The sequence below is a fragment of the Nicotiana sylvestris genome, chromosome 12 (assembly GCF_000393655.2).
Source record: "Nicotiana sylvestris chromosome 12, ASM39365v2, whole genome shotgun sequence".
NCBI lineage: Eukaryota > Viridiplantae > Streptophyta > Magnoliopsida > Solanales > Solanaceae > Nicotiana > Nicotiana sylvestris.
Window position 1 is genome coordinate 141,569,147 of NC_091068.1, and position 21,655 is coordinate 141,590,801.

General features: G+C 37.0%; 2 protein-coding genes across 2 annotated transcripts; both read left to right on the top strand.

Moving 5' to 3' along the window:
* The first annotated feature begins 657 nt into the window (after positions 1–657).
* On the top strand, positions 658–1,248 carry LOC138883858 (uncharacterized). Its single transcript, XM_070164575.1, has 2 exons — positions 658–957; positions 1,099–1,248. The coding sequence occupies exons 1-2, from the start codon at positions 658–660 to the stop codon at positions 1,246–1,248; spliced, it is 450 nt and encodes a 149-aa protein (XP_070020676.1).
* A 5,294-nt stretch (positions 1,249–6,542) lies between these two features.
* LOC104246146 (large ribosomal subunit protein uL4-like) lies at positions 6,543–9,658 on the top strand. Its single transcript, XM_009801907.2, has 2 exons — positions 6,543–7,736; positions 9,289–9,658. Exons 1-2 carry the CDS (start codon positions 6,633–6,635, stop codon positions 9,400–9,402), a joined length of 1,218 nt encoding a protein of 405 aa, XP_009800209.1. The 5' UTR covers positions 6,543–6,632; the 3' UTR covers positions 9,403–9,658.
* The last annotated feature ends 11,997 nt before the right edge of the window (positions 9,659–21,655 follow it).

Here is a 21,655-nt window from a genome sequence, read left to right on the forward strand (position 1 = left end):
TAGTCTGAATGAGAGGATTCTAGAGGAGGCACACAGTTCACGGTATTCCATTCATCCGGGAGCTACGAAGATGTATCGTGACTTGAGACAACATTATTGGTGGCGGAGGATGAAGAAGGACATAGTGGAGTATGTGGCTAGGTGTTTGAATTGCCAGCAGGTCAAGTGTGAACACCAGAGGCCGGGTGGCCTACTTCAGCAGATGCCTATACCAGAGTGGAAGTGGGAGCGCATTACCATGGATTTCGTAGTTGGGTTGCCGTGGACTTTACGGAAGTTTGATTCATTGTGGGTCATTGTTGACAGATTGACCAAGTCGGCACACTTTATACCAGTGGTGACTACTTATACTTCGGAGAGACTGGCTCAGATTTACATTCGGGAGATAATTCGGTTGCACAGTGTGCCTGTTTCTATCATATCAGATAGAGGTCCTCAGTTCACTTCGCATTTCTGGAGAGCTATTCAGGGTGAGTTGGGGACCCGCATGGAGCTTAGCACAACATTTCATCCACAGACTGACGGGCAATCGGAGCGGACAATTCAGATTTTGGAGGACATGCTCAGAGTATGTGTGATTGACTTTGGAGGGCAGGGGATCAGTTCTTGCCCTTGGCGGAGTTTGCGTACAACAACAGCTATCAGTTCAGCATAGAGATGGCTCCACACGAGGCCTTATATAGTCGACGTTGTTGTTCTCCTATCGGGTGGTTTGAGCCTGGTGAGGCTACGTTATACGGTACAGATTTGGTACAGGATGTCTTGGACAAGGTAAAGTTGATTCAGGAAAGGCTTCACACAGCTCAATCCAGACAGAAGAGCTACGCGGATCAGAAGGCGCGTGATGTATCATTCATGGTTGGCGAGAAGGTTCTCTTGAAAGTCTCGCCAATGAAAGGCGTTATGAGGTTCAGGAAGAAGGGCAAGCTGAGCCCTAGACTTATTGGCCCCTTTGAGGTATTGAGACGAGTTGGGGAGGTCGCTTACGAGCTTGCTTTGCCCCCTAACTTATCGGGAGTTCATCCATTTTTTCATGTATCGATGCTTCAGAAGTATCATGCCAACTTGTCCCATGTGTTGGACTTCAGTACTATTCAGTTGGATGAGAGTTTGGGTTATGGGGAGGAGCCAGTTGCCATTATTGATAGGCAGGATCGCCGATTGAGGTCCAAGAGGATTTCTGCGGTGAGGGTCCAGTGGAGGGGCCAGCCAGTCGAGGAGGCGACCTGGAGTCCGAGGAGGACATGATGAGCAGATATCCACATATATTCAACAGCTCAAGTACTTTTCTATGTCCATTCGAACGTTTGTTTAAGAGGTGGAGAATGTAACGACCCGACCGGTTGTTTTGCATTTTAGAACTTTGTTCCCCTAAATAAAATTTCCCGTGCCTGCTTTAATTAAGTTACGACTTGCGGGGATGGTTGGTTTGGGATTTGAAAGCATTTTGAGTGAAATATGCTCATTTGATTCCTAAGGATTTTCTTAAAAGGCTAAATTTGACTTTGGTCAAAATTTTGAGCAAACGGACCCGGATTTGTGATTTGAAGGTCCCGGATGGTCCGTAGAAAAATATAGGACCTGGGCGTATACCCGGAATTAAATTCTGAGGTCCCTGGCCCGAGTAATGAATTTTTGTTAGAAATTATTGAACTGAAATTCTAAGGATTTAAAGAAACTAATTAATGATTAATTCTAAGGGTATCAGGCTCGTATGTTGGTTCCGGAGCCCGGTATGGGTCTGATATATCATTTAAGACCTGCCAGCAAAATTTGGTATCAATCCGAGTAGTTTTAGGGCGTTTCGGCTCGTTAGAGGAAAATTAAGAACTTGAAGTTCATAAGTTTGATTCATTTGGTTTTAGGAGTGACTCTTAGATTTAGCGTTGTTTCGGGCATTCCGAAGGTTCGAGGAGGTCCGTCTCGTGATTTCAGACTTGTCGGTATGTTCGGGGGGCCCGAGAGCCCCGAACGTCAAACAAACGAGGCTCGAGTGAAGTTGGGAATTTGGAGAAGTGCTGAAGCATTTGCTTTTGTCATAACAGCACCTGCGGTTGGTCGACCGTAGGTGCGAGACCGCAGAACCGGCCGTAGCCTCGCAGATGCAGACCAGAGCTGGCCAGGCCAAACCACAGAAGCGGCTACGCAGATGCGGCTTCAAGACTGCAGAAGCGGTCCTAGCCCTTTTAGCCAATTACGCACATGCGGTCTCCTCTCGCAAATGCGGGACCGTAGATGTTGTCCCCTGACCGCAGATGCGGAAACTGCTGAAGTAGTGAACTTCATTTAAGTCGACCTCCAGCCATTTTTTACCATTTGGCACACGGGTATTGAGTGATTTTGGAGCTATTGAGAGGGAATTTCCACAGAGCATCGTGACGTAAGTTCATCCCCCTTATTTCTAAGTTTAACACTCGAGTTTTGGGTAGATTAACTCGTAAAGATTTGGAGAAATCAAGAGGTTAGAGCTAGACCTAGGGTTTTAATAAAACTTAGATTTTACCACAAAATTGGTTATGAAATGAATTAGAAATCATATATTATTGATCCTTAGGTTATAGAGAACAACTTCCTTCGAAAAATTTTGGAATTCGGGCACGTGAGCCCGGGGTCGGGTTTTAGGAAACTTGTGGTAAGGGATAGGGAAATTGCTTAAATAGTTGGAATACAATTTTGCGATCTTATATTGATTAGTTCCTACCTCATTTAACTAGTTTTGGATCATTTGGCTCCGAATTGAGGGTTGAACTCGTTCTTGGTATTGGAAGTGCGTTTTGGAGCGAGGTGAGTCTCCTTTCTAACCTTGTAAGAGAGAATTGTCCTCATAGGTGTAATAATTGAGTAATTTGCTCCTAAATGCGGGGGCTACGTACACACTAGGTGAAGAGAGTCCGGATGTAGCTACTATCATGTTAATTGTCCGGGTAGTCTAGGACCCGTATCATGCTATGTTTGTGAATGTCTCTATATTTTCTTGCTAATGTGATCACTTAGGATATGCTAGAGATTTGGAAAGGAATACAAGTGAATGTATACACTTGTTGGACACTTGTACGATTTTACTTGGAAATAAATGCGCATTCATGTATTTCTTGATATAAATTGTGGATCGGGCCGATCGCCTTAGTAGAAATAGATGCATCTATGGTTCGCGCCATTCGACCCTCTGGCAGTGTACAATTTATTTTCTGTTGAATCGGGCCGTCGACTCCGGCATAATGTGCTTGACCGACTAAATATTTGAAATGTAAATGACTAATTGTAAAATTGTTAAGAACGTGACTTATTACCTCTTGCTGCAAACTGTTGATTATTTGCGACTCCCTTGTTTAGCTTAACACTTCATTATATTATTTGTCCTTAGTAAGTATCAAGTCGACCTCTCGTCTCTACTTCTTCGAGATTAGCCGAGACACTTACGGGGTACATATTATTTATGTACTCATACTACACTTCTGTACTTAATTGTACAGGATCTGAGGCAGGTACATTTGGTTATCAGTCTGGTGCGCGCCCCTGATTCATAGTCCGAAACTTCCACGGTGAGCTGCCCCTTCCTGTGCCGTTCAGCAGCTTGATGGGGTCTCTCTTTATTTATTTTTGTTGTCTACTCTATTTCGGACAGTAAGATGGATTTATTCTTTTGTATATTCTACTAGTTGCCCACAACTTGTGACACCAGGTCTTGGCACTCACATTAATAGACGTTTCTTTTGGGTTGTATAATTATTATCGAATGTTGCATATTATCATATGTTTTTAATTGCAAATTAAAAAATTTTGTAACTGTTTTGGGTAAGTAAAATAAGAATTTACTAATACTTTCGCGCTGGCTTGTCTGACAACGATGTTGGGCACCATCACGATTTATTATAAAAATGGATCGCGACAAATACTAGTAGTGAATTAATTTAAACTCATACCTAATACTCTAGTTCTGCGCGCTTGCCAATCAAATAATAAGGTGGTATTTAGGCATGTGGAGACATTTCCCGAAAGCTCAATCGATTGGACTGAGAAGTAAGTAGACAAAAAGAAATGTAACTGTGACTCTACGAGTATGCAGTGTGTTGGTAAAAAACATTTTCTGGAAGAAACTGTCTTATCACCCAACACCCTCTAAAACTTAGAAACTATTTCAAAATGCCAACAGACAAAAAAATTAAAAAAATAAGCCCAGAAATTTGCTTTTTCCCTTTTAATGAAAAATATTTTTTCTCCCTACCAAATACACCCCATAAGGATTCTCCCAACAGAGTAAATTGTGGACTTGTCCACAGCATAAGGTTTTTACTGAGTTTGTCACCTAAAATTAGCGAACATTTTAAGTCACGAATTTCTCCTACTTATAAAAAGGATGTCCAAGTATAACAGATATTAGATAAAAGATAAGGTTTGCAAACAACAAAGTCTAATATCCATGAAGAAGACCCCAACAAAACACGAGGGGATTATATTTTCAACCTTATAATTTTACTTCACAATAACCAATGATGACATTTATGGCACTTTGGTGGCTTAGCTAATATTTTCCAAATTGACTAATGATAGAGGCTAGAGGTGTCAAATGCATGGGTTAAACCGATTTTAAGCGGGTTAAAATAGATTGAGTTAATAAATAGGCAGGGTCAAATGACCCACCAAAAAATTACTTGGGTTGAGATGTGTTTGATCAATATGAGCTAAAATTTATGTCATAGTCCAACCCGCCCAACTCTTATCAAGCTTTAATTAATATGTGTTATTTTCTTATGAATTGTATAATTACTAAATAAGACTTTTTTCCTTTTGTTATGGTCATATATAATCAAACCAAAAAAAATGTAAGATATTTTGGCAAAGTTACTCATGCGTCAATTTGGACAAAAAATCAACCCAACTTTAAATGAGTTGAGATGAATTGGTCAAGATGGACTGAATTTAATAAATAAGTGGGTCAATAACCAATCCAACTTTAAACGAGTTGTGCGAATCATTTGGACTTGGGCCAAATTTGACCGCCCTATAGAAGCCTTATTTAAGGAGCATTTTAATTATTTGCAAGTGAGTAAGTGAATCTTTAAAGATGTTCTTCCACTTCTGGATCCTATTCATTTTCTTTATTTGTATTTTCTGTTGTTTCATGGGTAAAAAAGCATGTACTTTCGAAGACACGCATCTAAAATAAGAGAAAGTAGCTTGAAATGATTTAATAAGTATGCCATTCTGATTAAATGTGCTAAATAGGGACGAGAGACGTAAACAACATAGAAAAATTATCTCAAAAGACCAACAATACGTATGAATCAATTTAACTAAGGATAGAAATCTATAGGGACAAAAGATCCATATAAACTTATTGAAATTAAAGTGTAGCTATTGTTGTTTTGAGATTTGTCAAGAATTCCTTTAATTTTATTAGTTAGAGACCTATATGTAAGCAAAAGTGTGAAATTTAAAAGACTTGCTTTTTGCAGAACTTTTAATTTGGAATTCATATAGTTATCCTAATTAGTTTTGGATTGAAGTGCAATTAATTAGCTAAATGAATATTCGAAGAACACCATATAAGTGGCAGCCAACACCATATAAGTTGCAGCCAAATGAACACAAAATGTCTCCAACATATCATAGTGGAGTGCACAAATTCTACCATTTATTTAGCAAAAATAAAAGATTATCGGAAGCAGAGGCAACTTAACAGGTTAACACTTAAATGACCACATGACCCCTAGAAGTCTAGAATATAAGTATTATGTGTATGGATCTTATAGACACAATCAATATTATTGTTAAGAAACATTATTTATGTTATAAATCGTGAGACGCGTGTACTTAACTACTTATTATTGTTGTTAATATTATTAACTTGTTTTTAATAATTTCGTTATATAAGTTGCATGATTTTAGTATAGCATAATATATTAACAACGCATATTGGTGATAAATTAGGAAAAATAAGATGTTTTAAAATTATTTTATGAGTAATTTTTGACAAAATCAATATTTACAACAATTAAAGATATTTTAATGAGCTTATCAGTTATCATACAATACGATTATATGGTCAAACCAAACAATAAAAGTACTATTAAATCACAACAAACAATACAATCTATCTAATTATTGTATTCATAGAATATTATAGTTCAATAGAATACATATAAAATGATATGTAATTAGACTCTAGAAACACCAATCCGAAACAAAGTCTAAGTGATTAATGATATATACACTACAATGGAATGATGTTAATAACAAGGAATTTTTACAGAAATAACCAGCCAAATTCATTGTTTGTTTTTTCTAATCGATATACATAAATTATAAATTGATTATATATATATATATATATATTAATTATGAATTATTTCATATATTATATATTTATTGACGATTTTAATTTAAGTGATTGGATGAACTGCTATTTGGTCAATTCTTAAAAGGAAATTTTGCAAAAAAATAGATCCAATGGGTTTAAGCCCCAAAAATGGATCAAAGTCCGGCCCATATTTTAACCCTTCTGCTCCTCTGTGCTACTTATATTCATACACGGACGAAAACCTAGCTCCCTGCAAAGGCGTCACTCTGTTCATCTACTCTTAAAAAACCCTAGCAGCCATTCCCCTTCCCCTTAACCCCCGCCATTACCAATGGCAACAGCTGCCGCCATTCCCACCACCACCGTTCAATCCTTCGAAAATGACATGGCCACTGACGGCGCCGTTCCTCTACCCGCCGTCATGAAAGCTCCGATCCGACCCGACGTCGTAACCTACGTCCACTCGAACATTTCCAAAAATGCCCGTCAACCTTACGCCGTTTCCAAAAAAGCTGGTCATCAAACCTCCGCTGAGTCATGGGGTACTGGACGTGCTGTTTCACGTATCCCTCGTGTCGCCGGTGGCGGAACCCACCGTGCTGGGCAAGCTGCTTTTGGTAACATGTGTCGTGGTGGTCGCATGTTCGCTCCGACCAAAATCTGGCGCCGTTGGCACCGTAAGATCCCCGTTAACCAAAAGCGTTACGCTGTTGCTTCAGCTATTGCTGCGTCTGCTGTTCCTTCGCTTGTCCTTGCGCGTGGTCATCGTATTGAATCAGTTCCTGAGCTCCCTCTTGTTGTTTCGGATTCAGTTGAGAGCATTGAAAAGACTTCTAATGCTGTCAAAGCTTTAAAACAAATTGGTGCTTATCCTGATGCTGAGAAAGCTAAGGACAGTCACGCGATTCGTCCAGGTAAAGGTAAAATGCGTAACCGTAGGTACATTTCCCGTAAAGGTCCACTGATTGTGTACGGAACCGAAGGTGCTAAGCTAGTGAAAGCCTTCCGTAATATCCCTGGAGTCGAAATTTGCCATGTCGATCGACTGAATTTACTGAAGCTTGCTCCTGGAGGTCATTTGGGAAGGTTTATTGTGTGGACTAAATCAGCTTATGAGAAATTGGATGAGATTTATGGTTCCTTTGATAAGGCGTCTGAGAAGAAGAAGGGATACGTGTTGCCCAGGCCTAAAATGGTGAATGCTGATCTGGCTAGGATTATTAATTCTGATGAGGTGCAGTCCGTTGTGAGGCCAATCAAGAAGGATGTTAACAAGAGGGCGACATTGAAGAAGAACCCACTTAAGAACCTGAATGTGCTGCTGAAGCTTAACCCGTATGCAAAGACTGCAAGGAGAATGTCTCTTTTGGCTGAGGCTCAACGTGTTAAGGCTAAGAAAGAGAAGCTTGACAAGAAGAGGCATCAAGTCACTAAGGTATATTCTTCTAAAATTTTGTTTATAGCAGTAGACACATATCCTGAGATTTTGTGTAGTTTTATAACATTGGCCTGAAATAAGCTTATATTAGATAACATTATCAATGATGATTCATATAACCATCCCCAATTTGTTTGAGACTGAGGATTAGCTCTTGTTGTTAGTTTAACTTCATGTTTTAGTCACTAGTTAAATCACCATCCCCAATTTGTTTGAGACTGAGGATTAGCTCTGGTTGTTAGTTTAACTTCATGTTTTAGTTCACTAGTTAAATCTCTTTAGTGATGGTATAAGAAAGAAGTTGCTATTTTATTTACATAAACATGTTAATGATTGTCTTTAAGCTAAAAGTTGATTTAATTTTAGCAGATCTCGTTGAATAGAATGTACTTATGCATGCACAGTTTTCTTCGATGATCTGGTGTCCTAGTTTGTTTAGATTGTTTGCTCAGAGATGATTCTGTTGTTTGTTTTCTGTTTGTCAGTATAATTTGTTGATTCTGCTTTACAGAGGACATTCAGTTTGTCTTTTGTGCACTTTGCGTTGCTATTAGTACTCATTTATAGAAACTTTTGTGGTTTGTTCTTGCAGTTGCTCTAATTTATTATCAGTTCTTTAATGACATTCTGATTGCTTTCATTGATTGTTCTGTGATTCCCTCTTGAATAACTAAATGTATGTTTACCCCTGATAAGAGGAAGCTAATAAGTTTTGGTAAGGAACTGGGATGTGTAGAGATGGGTTGTTGTGATATTATGTTAGCTCCCAAATTTAATTTAACACCTGACATGTAGATTGTGGCGTGTTATTTTTATGTTCTAAAAATTTTAGCATCTTCTTCTACTTCTAGGGATCTAGTGAGAATACCTATCATCTTCAGTATTATGTTAGTGGAGGCAGAATATAAAATGTCAAATGGACACATCTATTTTGCCATTTGTATTTAGTTTGTTTATGTATTAGACAACTGTTCTTTTTTGCTTTATATTTTCTTGGTTTTGTTTTTGGTAAACAACTTTGAATATCTGGAATTATTTTGAGATTGTTGAAAGTATCACTTACGTAGGACATTCTTTGAGGCTTTTATGCGGGTGAAAATCCTATACTTGCCCTTTTCTCAAAGACAAAATGTGGGTGAAAATTGTAATACTAATACTGACTAGACATACTGCACATAATTTTGAATTAATATTGCTTTTGTTAAAGAAAAACCAGAGCTCTGTTGATATTAAAAAATACTCTGCCAAACTGTGATCCAATAGAGCTAAAGATTGCACTCTTCAGTTTTTCTTATCACTGCCGAATTTGTTTCTCCACAATCAAATTAATATGAATATAGTTTGTAGCATTCAAAATGTTTAGTTGTTTTAATATTAATTTCACCAAAACCCACAACTAAATCCCTAAAGCAAACCATTTTCTAATCCAATCTCAGCCTAGGTGTCCCCCTTGGTTTAATAGCACTTTAATAACGCTGTATTTGGCTGTGAAACCTGAGTTTGGTTATGCATTATGTTACTCAATTTTTCTTCTTTTCTTGTTCCACAGGAGGAGGCATCAGCTATCAGGGCAGCAGGCACATCTTGGTTCAAGACAATGATTTCAGATTCTGACTACACAGAGTTCGAGAACTTCACAAAGTGGCTTGGTGTTACACAGTGAAGGGCTTTTTTGTTTTGAAATCATGTTAGAAACTATTTTGTTTATTTGTTGGTTCAGTCTGATCTTCTACTCAGCTTTGATGGTCCAAACTATGAAAGAGATTAAGTGGGAGGGAAATTACATGCTCAAGTCACCTAAGTTGTTACTTGCACATATATTTCCTGACCACATTTTGTTGTCAAGTTTTGTTTTAGTTGGAGTGTTATTTTTGTCAGATATGGTATTAAGTATTTTATGGAATAGCCTTTGTAATGAATTGCTCTTCGGTAGAATAAGGGTGTAATTGTGATAGATAAGAGGATGATTCTTAGGCCTTTGATTGAGTAATGATTTAACGAGAAAGGGATTTCATTAATTGCACGGGATTAGAATACCCCCATAAGATGAATCGCGTTGGGATGCAATGAAATATGGTTATTGAAGTATAGTATTATCCCTAGGTGGATCAGGAAAATCACTTCAGATGTTCCCCAATAAGATGTGAGCCCTAGTGACAGTGTATTACGTAAGAGGTTGCAAGTTATCAGTGATAGATTATAGATCAACATTAAGGTGAATAAACAATAGATGGGTACAAGTTCCAAAGTATGAGATGAGATTTGTTTGTTATTCTTAAGATGAATAAAAATGAGGAAGCACTAAAGGACTTAGATTTATACATATAGGATAAGCAGCGAGAGAGTAACCTGGAGTTGGGTAGCAAGCCTCGGTAATTATAAAACGAAGTAAGTTTTATGGTATAGTATAACCTGCCTAGATGTAGTAAATCCATAAGGATAGATATGCAAGGCTATGAAACAAGAGATAGCAATAGTCTTAAGTTCGATAAAGTACCAAGCGAAAGACATCAATACACCTATAGATGCCTAGAGGGACAGCTTTTCATAATTCTGTATATGTTCATACGGTGAGGCTTATAGATTGGCTAAAAGATGGAGGAAAAAGGGAAGACGAGTCGCTAGGCACTCATATAAGGACACAGTCGTACATACTGCATGATATAAGGTAGCAAATGTTACGATGTTGGAAAAATTCCGACCACATGTCATGGCGTGACAAAGAGGCCTAAAAGGGGGGAATGCCCAAGCGTTTGGATTTATTCACAAAACTGTTGCTTAGATGGCAAGATGAACATTAAAGTATTCGTAAGAGCCATAGTTTATGAAATTGATAAGTGCATCAGTCAACATTCGAGGACGAATGTTCCAAAGGGGGGAATGATGTTACACCCCAAGTTTTCATACGTGAGAGTACATCGTAAGTCATTGATGTAAGCTCGGAAATGAGATTCTATTTGGAAGCAAATAAAGTAAGTTAATAATGTTACCTTGGAGGTTACAAATATTTAAGATCATGAATAACGATTACCAAGAGGGTTGGAAATCTTAGAAGCTAAACCAATTGAAGAAAATAAGTTTCGTCGAAAGTCGACAAGTTTCGAATGTTATAACATGTACTTTGGGGTGAGACTAGGGTTATTAACATGATAAGGAGGTTATTCTATGAGTTATTTTAGTCGTATGATATTCATTTTCTACATTTTGAAGGCAAGCAAGTTGTGGAACAAGAGTTGGCAAAGGTCATCACAAGTTACATTCATAAATTTGCTGAAATTTAGGTCAAATGTATCTGAGAATTTCTCCAAATATACTTGGAATCATGGGGTGTTCTACCTACCAAATTGAAGGTCTACGAGTCTAGTTTCTAACTCATTAAACCGTTCGTCAATACGACATTGGAGTAGAGAGATATTCGTATTTTTGTGAGACCACGCAAGCAGCTCCCAAGGGGACCCACTTAGGTGGTGGTTGACCTACTTCAATTTATAAACGATTTGGACGCCTATTTTTGCTCATTTTTCAACTAAAATTCGTCTCCAAACTTCTCCTAACCCTCCTAAACATATACCACAAGGGTTTGAAGTGATTCCAAAGTGATTACACCATATTTCAACATCAAAACTTAGTTCTAGTGAAGAACAACACCTCTTTGAGGTTGTGTTGTCATTGAGGATTGTTGTGGGCTGTATTTGGATGAAATTCCAAGTTGTTGCTGCTGTCTAAGGTGAGTATAACAGCCTACTAATTGTGCTTAAGCTTGCTTGTATGTTGGTTAAGTTGTTAGGATGATAAACTACAATATAATACTTGGATTAGCTTAAGTCACTTCTATGGTGTTGTATTGCTATTGAGGGTTGTTGTAAACTGAATATAACTTGGATTTTGACTTGAAGTTACTATATAAGGTATGTATATTGTTATCTTGCTTGTGCCTAAGGTTATCTTGATGTTTATTAAGTTAAATGGATGAGCTAGACATGAACTAGTGAATAAAGTTGCTAATTGAGGATAGTTGAAGTTGTGGATTATTTTCGTTGTTATAAGTATATGGTTTAAGGCTGGAATCATTGATTAATGATTTCATTATCATGTTAATGATACTTTTATATTGAAGTAAGAAGTCTATAAGGATTGATAAGGGGTATACAGATTCCAATCGGAGCTTGCCGCTCGTCGTAATGTAGTTGTGACTTGTTGTTGTTATATGGTGTCTTGATATTGATAATTATGTATTGATGGATTGCTCTGGTAATTGTTGTTGGTATATGGTATTGGAGGAGGCCCTTGTTACAAGGGAGATGCTGCCCAAATTTACGTAAACGAGCTACTAGCTTAAGTTATAGACTTAGCCTTTGCTCAGCACTGATTTTGAATCTCCTTATACTATGATAGATTGAGTTGACTTGTTTGAAGAGTTGCTTGGAAGGGATTAGGGACTCAACGGGTTTAAGGTATGTTAAGGCACTTTCTTCTTTCTTTTGGCATGATCTAAAGTGAAATGAATACGCTACTTCATAACGGATCTACTCCTAGCAACTAAGGTTGTCCATGTTGTTCTTTCCTTATAAAATTATTCTAAGCAAGTGTGTATGATCCTTGAATCCTACTAAGGTTCATATTGAGGGTATGGATGTCCATAGTGCTCTTAAGTCACTCCAAAAGGTTTAGAAGGTGATTCCATGAGTTGAGCATGCATTATATATATGTATCTATTTTACTCTACCGAGCCGCGCTATAGTCGGCCGGGTACGGCACCTATTGTGCAACCACAGATCAGTTGGTTTACCGAGCTCCACATGGCCGGGTACGATTCTACCGAACCTTATGATGGTCTGGTACGCTTTTACCGAGTCCTCTTTGAGGCCGGGTACGATATGATGATGATGATGCCCACAGAGGTGAATGTTTTAAAAAGTTTATGTATATATATGTATTATGCATTTCATATCAGTAACCCCTAGAGGCACTCTGATGTTACAGGTTGTATCTCCTCTATCTCTCTCTTTACATTACTGTTCTTGTTTATGCTTTCCTGCCTAACATACTCGGTACTTTATTCGTACTGACGTCCCTTTTGCCTGGGGACGCTGCATTTCATGCCCGCAGGTCCCGATTGATAGGTTGACAGTCCTCCTAGTAGGCTATCAGCTCAGCGAAGGTGTTGGTGCACTCCACTTGCTCCGGAGTTGCCTATTTGGTCAGTATGCTTTGGATATGTATTGATTGGTATGGCGGGGCCCTGTCCCGACCTTTATGATTTTATGTACTCTTAGAGGCTTGTAGACAGATGTCAGGTGTATGGATACTTGTATGGCCTTGTCGGCCTATGTTTCGAGTTTACTAATGGTCATGTCGGCCTTATAGGCCCGTATGTCACATATATTAGTTTGTATATCATGTTGGGTCTTCATATGTTGAGTATTCCCTTATGTTTTATTCTTGTTATCTCATGACGGGTTTTTGGCTCATTTACTCATGATAACATGATAAGAAAGATATGTTACGTTGGTACTCGGTTGAGTAAAGCACCGGGTACCCGTCACGGCCCTTCGGTTTGGGTTGTGACATATTTAACAGTGTTTTAAAAGGTTTTCTTGGGACTTGCTTCCTTGCTCGTCCCGGAATGAGGCACTATCAAAACGCCCTATGACGCCCAAGCGCATGAATGTGCGTCCGAAATATGCCTAACGCTCACCGCTCAGGTTGCGACTAACCATTCTTAGCACAATTGTGCATCAAGTTCCCTAATTAATAATTAGTACTGTTGAAACTCAAACATTTTCAACAAATAAATGATTAAAGTTCTATTAATCTATAGAAATATGAAGATTGAGAGTAACTCAAAATAATGAGCCATAGTATTGCATATTTACTTATTGAGAATACAATATCATTAGAAAGCCAAAATTTATTTACATCTCCAGTTACTTTATGTATTCATATTTTAGTTATATGTCTCTCAAAATTATTAAATTTTATTATTTTACTATTTGAAAGTAAGTTTATATTTACTCATGAGGAGTAATATTTTAGATTACATTATTAATGGAGTTTATTGATTATTAATGAAGTTTATTGATTATTAACTTTTCGAGAAGTAAATTGTGTAGCATGAAAATATTTTTTATAAATATTGTGATCTCTTAATTGTTTAAAAGATAAGATGTTATAGTTGATTTTTATTTTATAGTAACCTTAATATTATTGCAATTGTTTATATTAATTATAAAAAGTACTAAATAATTTATTTAGCGAGTTGTTTATTCTTTTTAATTCTTGCAGTTTTAATGTTTTTTATATGTTTTTTGTAGTTATTATGCTACTTTATTAATTTATAAATTAAAACTTTAAAGATTCATAGGGCTATGCCTCATGGATCGGGCCTTACGCCTCGCCTCACGTTAAAAATAACGCTCCGCCTCATACCCTGTCTTTTAAAACGTTGGAATTTTGAAAGCTCATTAGGAGTTGGTGATCTGTCTGATTATTGAAGCTCTGGTTAAACCTAATTGACAATTCACCAATTTGTACAAAGTGAATCGTGATTCTTCAAAAAATAGAAGTGTCGTCCCACAATTATTTGATTAGCTATATTTGTCAAATTGCACGTTAAGACATAAAAGGATGAGTGGGAACATACATCTAGAAGTCCAGAAAATTGTCTATAGGAAACAAATATTACTTGATCAGATACGACATAATATATTTGTACCTCACAAAATAAAAACTACTCCACTTCATATAATTACTTTAAAAGAAAAACTTCATATAGTTCTTTTAAGTTATTGAATTCTAACTTAATAATTTGCGTATATTTAAAAAAAAATTAAGACAAATATAAAGTTTGAATTAGAGCTAATAGATTCGGCTGAACCCGTAGCCCAAGGGCGGGCTCCGCCCCAGATTACATAGGAAAGGAGGAGAGAATATTTGTTCTTAATTTAAAGTTGGAAAGTTAATTTAGAGCAGACTAGCAGTCATGGCCCATGGGTGTAAATGATTTTCACCAATTTTAAAAATCTAGTATCATTTCAAAACTATCGTTTATGGTAGTCATCATCAGTGAATAACATGGTCTCGCCCAAATTGGTTTTTCAACTTTTCTTCATTGCATGACATTCAGAAATGAGATGATTGTAATTTGTAATTAAGGTTAGTCGAAGAAGTTTCAAGATTTTGGAATTATTATATTTTTTTTTAATAATTTTGGAATTTTATCTAGAGTTTAAATTGTATATTTTGTATTTGATTATTTGATATTAAGGAACATGAAAGATATTTTTAGAGATTCAGCCGAGGTTGAGCCCAATGTTATGTTGACCATCCTCCATATGCTGAGGCGGTTTCTGAATTTTAAGTTTATGGATTTCTACAGAAATCTCAAGTTAATATACAATAATAGTTGGATGAATGAATTGTATTCCAAGCTAAATATTTGTATATATTTAATGAATTTTCAATACAAATATCGAATCTACACAAAAGTTATTGGGCTCACGAAAACCGGTAACTAGTGCACTGGATCCGCCCCGGTCCATATGTCCGGTATTGGGCATGTTTGGATAGGGTGTTAAAGTCCCACTTCAGTTGTGGATGGAGTACTTAATCACTTCCCATAATCTCGAACAATTCTCACCTTATGAGCCAATTTTTGAGATTGAATTATCATGAATATCCTAGCAACGAGGCATAGCCCAACATGAAATTTAGTCTACGAATTCAAATGCAATTGAATTAGTAAATGAACTACTACTTTAAATTAAGTTTAAAATTTAGATGGCATATATTAAATATAGATAATTAATAGCATGTTTGGAAAGTTACCTAAAAATTAAATTTGGGTGTAATTGGATGTAATTACACAGTTTGGCATGTTTGTTTGGCCAAGTAATTACTTGGTTAGCATGGAACTGGGTATAATTGGAAGGTTATAATTAAACTCTCCAATTCTCAAGGGGGAGGTGATAATTGACGGTAATTACACTGTAGTGTAATTACAATGTTGCCTTTTAATTTCTTCTCTTCTCTTCTTGTTTTTATTTTAATTTATTTTCTTTATAACTTTTTATTTCTATTATTATTATTATAAATTATTATTTTGCTTTTTAATTTCCTTTGAAATTTCAATTTTTTTTTGTATATGATTTATCTTTTATTTCTCCACCTTTACTTCTTGTGATTTCATGTAATTGTTTATATTTTATTTCTTATTTATTTTATTATTCTAATTGTTGAAACTACACCTCCTAATATTAGAAATAATAAGTCATTAACAAACTTGGCATATAATGAGTGATGTAATTAAAGTACAATTTTATTGTTGAATGTGGTTAAAAACTTATTATGTTTCCTAATCTTAAGTTATGTGTCACACCTCCTTTTTCCTACACCCCCGTAAAGAGGTATATAAGGGAGTTTTTTTCAATTTAAAGTGACAATCGAAACGGGATTATTTATTTAAAGATCAAAGTCGCCACTTGGGATGATTTATGGTGTCCCAAGTCACCGGTTCAGAATCCCGAATCGAGGAAAGATTGACTCTGTTTTTCAGTCCGCGGACACAAAAATCCGGGTAAGAAATTTTGTTAACCTAGGGGAAAGTGTTAGGCATCCTCGGATTCAGTGGTTCTAGCACGGTCGTTTAACTGTTACCATTGGACTAATTATCTGATTTTAAAACACTTTTAAACATATGTGCATTTTACTTAAAACCGCTTTTAATTATTTTAAGGAAGATTTCAACATCATCTAAAACATGTCTTTGGACCACGCCACATGAAATGCACCCAAAGTCCGAGACACATTTTATTTAACGTTGTTAAGATTTGGATTTGGGTCACATGAAATGCACACCTGAGTTTAGGAAGGTAATTTTAAATTACGCGCCTAAAGCAACTACGCATTTTCAACTTTGCGAGGGCCGTGGAAATTCAACTAAATGGCGCGCCTCGATTTCTAAGGATTCAAGTATTAATTAAACGAGGGCCATGCATTTTGAGATTTTGTTTGGCATGACACACCTCAAATTTATTTAAGGAGAATTTAGTAATTACGGAACGAACTTAAAAGGGATTCTAATTATTGCAAGACTAAAGTTTGATCCTACTTATTACTAATAAGAGTTGTATTAAAGACCAACTAATTCCAAGATGAATCGTTTCAACAAACAGTCACTATCCGAAAACAGTCACTATAAGATCAATTAAGTACCAATCAACCCAAAAAAAATCATGTGAAAGTATGAAATTGAACTACCACTTAATTCTGAGTTTTGATTACTAGTTTGGCTTCCAATTTCATATGACATGCATTTTTAGTTAAACCCACATTGAGAAAAATCCAGCAGTAACCAACAAACTTTCATGCTTAAGGGAGAAGCCCAAGTAGCCATGGCATTCTACTTTCTTTTACCAAAGACCTCAAAGCCCAGACTCAAGAGCCCAAATATCGCCAAGGTCAAAATCAAGGAATCAGACTCGAGTTCGAGTCCCTATCAGCAGCAAAATGCTAATTTCACTTTAACATGATAAATTTTCCCACTCCCCAATAACTGGAACATACAGAAATTTCAAACACATGCTCGACTTTAACTATACTGATTTTGTAATTAACGAAATATTTTTGCAATCTGAACTTACAAACACAACCTGAAACCTAAAATCAATTAACTCTTCTAACAATAATAAAACCCATGTAATTAAAACATATAGAAATCAACAAATATTGAATAACAGTCCAATTACAGTTTCAACGTAGGTCTTAATGTTCACATCACAACCTTACTTTAAACATGCTAAGACAAGGAAATTGAACCCGCAGGTTGAGCGAGAAAGAAAATAAAGAAGGAAATATCTGATAAAAACAGAAATCTTCATTTTTCTTCAAAATACCGCATGAGCCAGTCCTACATGTTTAAGATCAATAGTATGTACCTGATAACAAAAACAACAAAACAAAAGGAGAAAAACTGAGTTGAGATCAGAACAGAAGTAGCAACAGTAACAGATTCAGATAGAGGGGAAAATCCCAGTAGAATCAGCTCAATGGAACAGTAGACTCAAAACCAGACAGCTCTCAACATAAGCTTTGAAATCCCAATAACTCAGACCATTTTTCACTCGAATGCAAGAATTTATGATTTTCAAGGGTTCTAGCTAATGGGAAAGATCAGAAATCCAGCAAACAAACCAAATTTGAGCAATCTCCAACCAAAAATGCAGGGAATTCAATATTGCTTTTTAGAGTCAGCCGTTTCCATTTTCAAGTCTTTTTTTCAAATTTTTTTTGCTAGTGAAGTAAAGATGCCTTTATAGGCAAGGTATTAGGGCTGCAGAAATGAGCTACATTTCGCACCTTAATCCTTTTCAAATTTTTATTTTTACCTAGATACCCTTAGTGTAAAAATTAAATTTTCAGCTAAGTCCCCACCCCAACTTCCAAGAAGCTTCCTCAATTAGTTAATCAAGATTCTTTAAGCCAAATTTTCTGAACTAACCCTCAAACCCCTGAAAATTACCCTTGGTCCAGGCAGAAATATGTGTCAAATTGACCCGATTCGAAGTGTTGATGGGTCTGTGGAAAACCTAATTCAACTCTGTATTGAGCTCTTTGATTTCCAGGAACCAAATCAATATGAAGAAAACCCAAAACACCCAAGTGTTCAAAGTCAGAACCTTAAAGACTCGAAATAAAAATGGGCCCAAAACAAGAATGAAAAATCAACCTATCCAGACTTGGAAACATAACCCAAATAATAATCAAACACAACCTAAATCTAACATGCGGATACAGATGGTGAAAAATGAAAAAAAGAAAAATTAGAAAATAAAAGAAAGAGTAGAAGAACATGATATAAGAACACAAAATATCAAGAGGTAAAGAAAAATACTTAAGAATCTCGAACAAATAAGAAATATGGACTGATGCTTCGAAATCTTCAACTTTCGGCCCAATCCAAGATTATCGTGTGTTCTTTATCAAAAACACACAAATAAAGTCAAAATGGACCTAAAATCTTCAATGAGAACCCGAGTTGGAAATTTGGGGTTTTAGGGTTCATTTTTTTATCTAATATTCGAGAAGTTCGGGCAAGATTTGAGGCAAACGGAGTGGGGATTTGGAATAAGGGGGTCTCGGTGGTCATGGGGTGTTATTTTGGGAGTGATTGGAGGTGGCGCTGCCGGGCTCGAGGCGGTGGGGAATGGTGGCGGCGTTAGGGTTCATGGTGAGTCTCTAAGAGGTGAGGTTCGACAGAGACGAGTAAGCTAGGGGGAGGGAAGGTTTTCCGACATTTAAATACCAAAATCGAGTCAGTTCTAGACCGTCTGATCAACTGAGATCAACGGTCCAGATCAACATAATTAAAACGGTGTCATTTGGACTGTTGGGGGGGAAGGACCGGGTTAAGGGCGGGTTTGGGCTCAATTTGAACGGGTTTCAGGGCAAGAATGTTTGGGCCTATGGAATTTTAAACCAAAATGGCCCAAAACCATGCTTCTCATTCAATTTCTCTTCTTTTTCCAATTTCTTTTAAATTCTTTTTTTTTTCAAAATTAAAAATTAAATCCTAATACAAATTATCAAAACTAATTAGATTAATTGCTCCAAATAATATTTGCAAACAACTAATTAATTACCAAATTTAAAATTTAAAAAATTAAAAATGCAAAATGAGTCATTTTCGTGATTTTTCTATTTTTGGAACACAACTAAATTATTAATTAATCTAAAAAATGTAAGATTAAATCCTAAATGGAGATGCAATATATTTTTGTATTTTTCATAATTTAAACAAAATTAAACATGCGTAGAAAAATGCAAACAATAACAAAAATGCTACGAAAATCCATGAAATTGCAAACAATGGAAAAAATTATTTTGTTTTGAGTTTGTGGGAGTAATTCGTATAGGGCAAAAATCACGTGCTCACAGCTGCCCCTCTTTGCTCGGAAACACGAAGAGTTTTTGTGCAATGATAAAGTGAGCGGATACGAGTGATTTTTGCCCGTTTGAATACTCCGTGGGAAACATTTTTGAAAAGATTTGACCGCACCCTGCTTCCGAGGTTGCCTACATATCCTTGGCTATAAAGGAATCAGGTCAGTGTAGTTCGGAAAGTTTCGGTAGCTGGGACTACCATGAAGCTGTGATTTCGCTGTTGCTACTTGTTGCTGCTACTGCTTACTGAACTCCTTATTACACCATGACAAAATAAAAGAAGCTAGACTAAATTATGATCTGAACGTTACAAAAATCATATCTATATCCTCAAACTTAATCTTGCGATTCATGTTGCCTTGTTGACTTGTATTCTCCTGGTGAAGTCCCTTTGTTGTCGACTCGAATTGTAATCTGAGATGCTTTCCCTTTTCTCCAGGTGAACGCCTGATTGCTGAACTTGAACCGCCTTCCTTCGAATATTGATGCTTTCCTTTCGTTCTCCAGGTGGGCTCCTGATTACCAATAATTTGAGTTACTTTGTTCTCCAGGTGGGCTCCTGATTACCGACACTTAAATTGTTTCCCTTCCTTAAAACTAGTGTTGTTCTCCCTTGCTCTACGAGTAGGCGCCTGATTGCCAAAACTTTAACTGTATTCCCTTGCTTGCCAGGTGGGCGCCTGATTACCAAAACCTTAGCTGTATTCCCTTGCTCTCCAGGTGGGCGCCTGATTGCCAAAACTTCAACCGTATCCTTTGCTCTCCAGGTGGGCGCCTGACTGCCGAAACTTGAACTATACTCCCTTGCTCTCCAGGTGGGCGCCTGATTGCCAAAACTTGAACTGTATTCCCTTCCTCTCCAGGTGGGTGCCTTATTTCCAAAACTTTAATTGTACTCCTTTGCTCTCCAGGTGGGTGCCTGATTGCCAAAACTTGAACTGTATTCCCTTGCTCTCCAGGTGGGCACCTGATTGCAAAAACTTGAACTGTACTCCCTTGCTCTCCAGGTGGGCGCCTGATTGCCAAAACTTGAACTGTATTCCCTTGCTCTCCAGGTGGGCGCATGATTGCCAAAACTTGAACTGTATTCCCATGCTCTCCAGGTGGGCGCCTGATTGCCAAAACTTTAATTGTATTCCCTTGCTCTCCAGGTGGGCGCCTGATTGCCAAAACTTGAACCGTATTCCCTTGCTCTCCAGGTGGGCGCCTGATTGCCAAAACTTCAACTGCTCATCTGAAACTGCTGCCTTTGAACCTGATTACAACAAAACAAACAAAACAAAAGAAATTTTTCTGCCCCAATTTGGTGTTGGGCGCATTTATGAGTGTTAATTAAATCATGTCACCAAATATCTCTATGAGTTTGAAAGCTAAATCACATTATCTAGGAGGGTTCTGAAAACTCTTAGTTAAATGACAGCTTTACATCTAAATTATATCTTCTAAAGTATGACTCCCACTAAACCTTGTTACCTAAGAGGGTCTTAAAACTACATCCCATTATCCAAGAGGGTTCTGAAAATCAAAAATCAAGTCTTATCTTAAGAGTGACAACTTTTACGGCTGGATTATACTACCCTGCAGCAGAACTTATGCTAAATCTTGTTATCTAATGAAAATCTTAAAGCTAAGTCCCATTATTCAGGAGGGTCCTGAAAGCTCTTAATTGAATCCTATCTCAAGCATGTAAACTTTGAAGCCAATTTATATTCCTTTAAGGTACATTTATGCTAGATTGTGCTACTCATGATTGTTTTAAATTTAAACTAGGTCCCATTTTCTAGGAGGGTCCTCAGAATTTACGGTCAAACCTGTCTGGTGCTTGCCCTTCCTTACGGAGGGTTTCTCCGAAACAAACAAAATTTTCTGTCCCTGTTTCAATCAAAGAAAAATCTTGTCAGTTTAAAATGGGTGGTTAGTTTGTGGCATTCTTGATGAAAGTGGCCTCTCTGTTGTCGTGCTTTGCTTTGACTGGT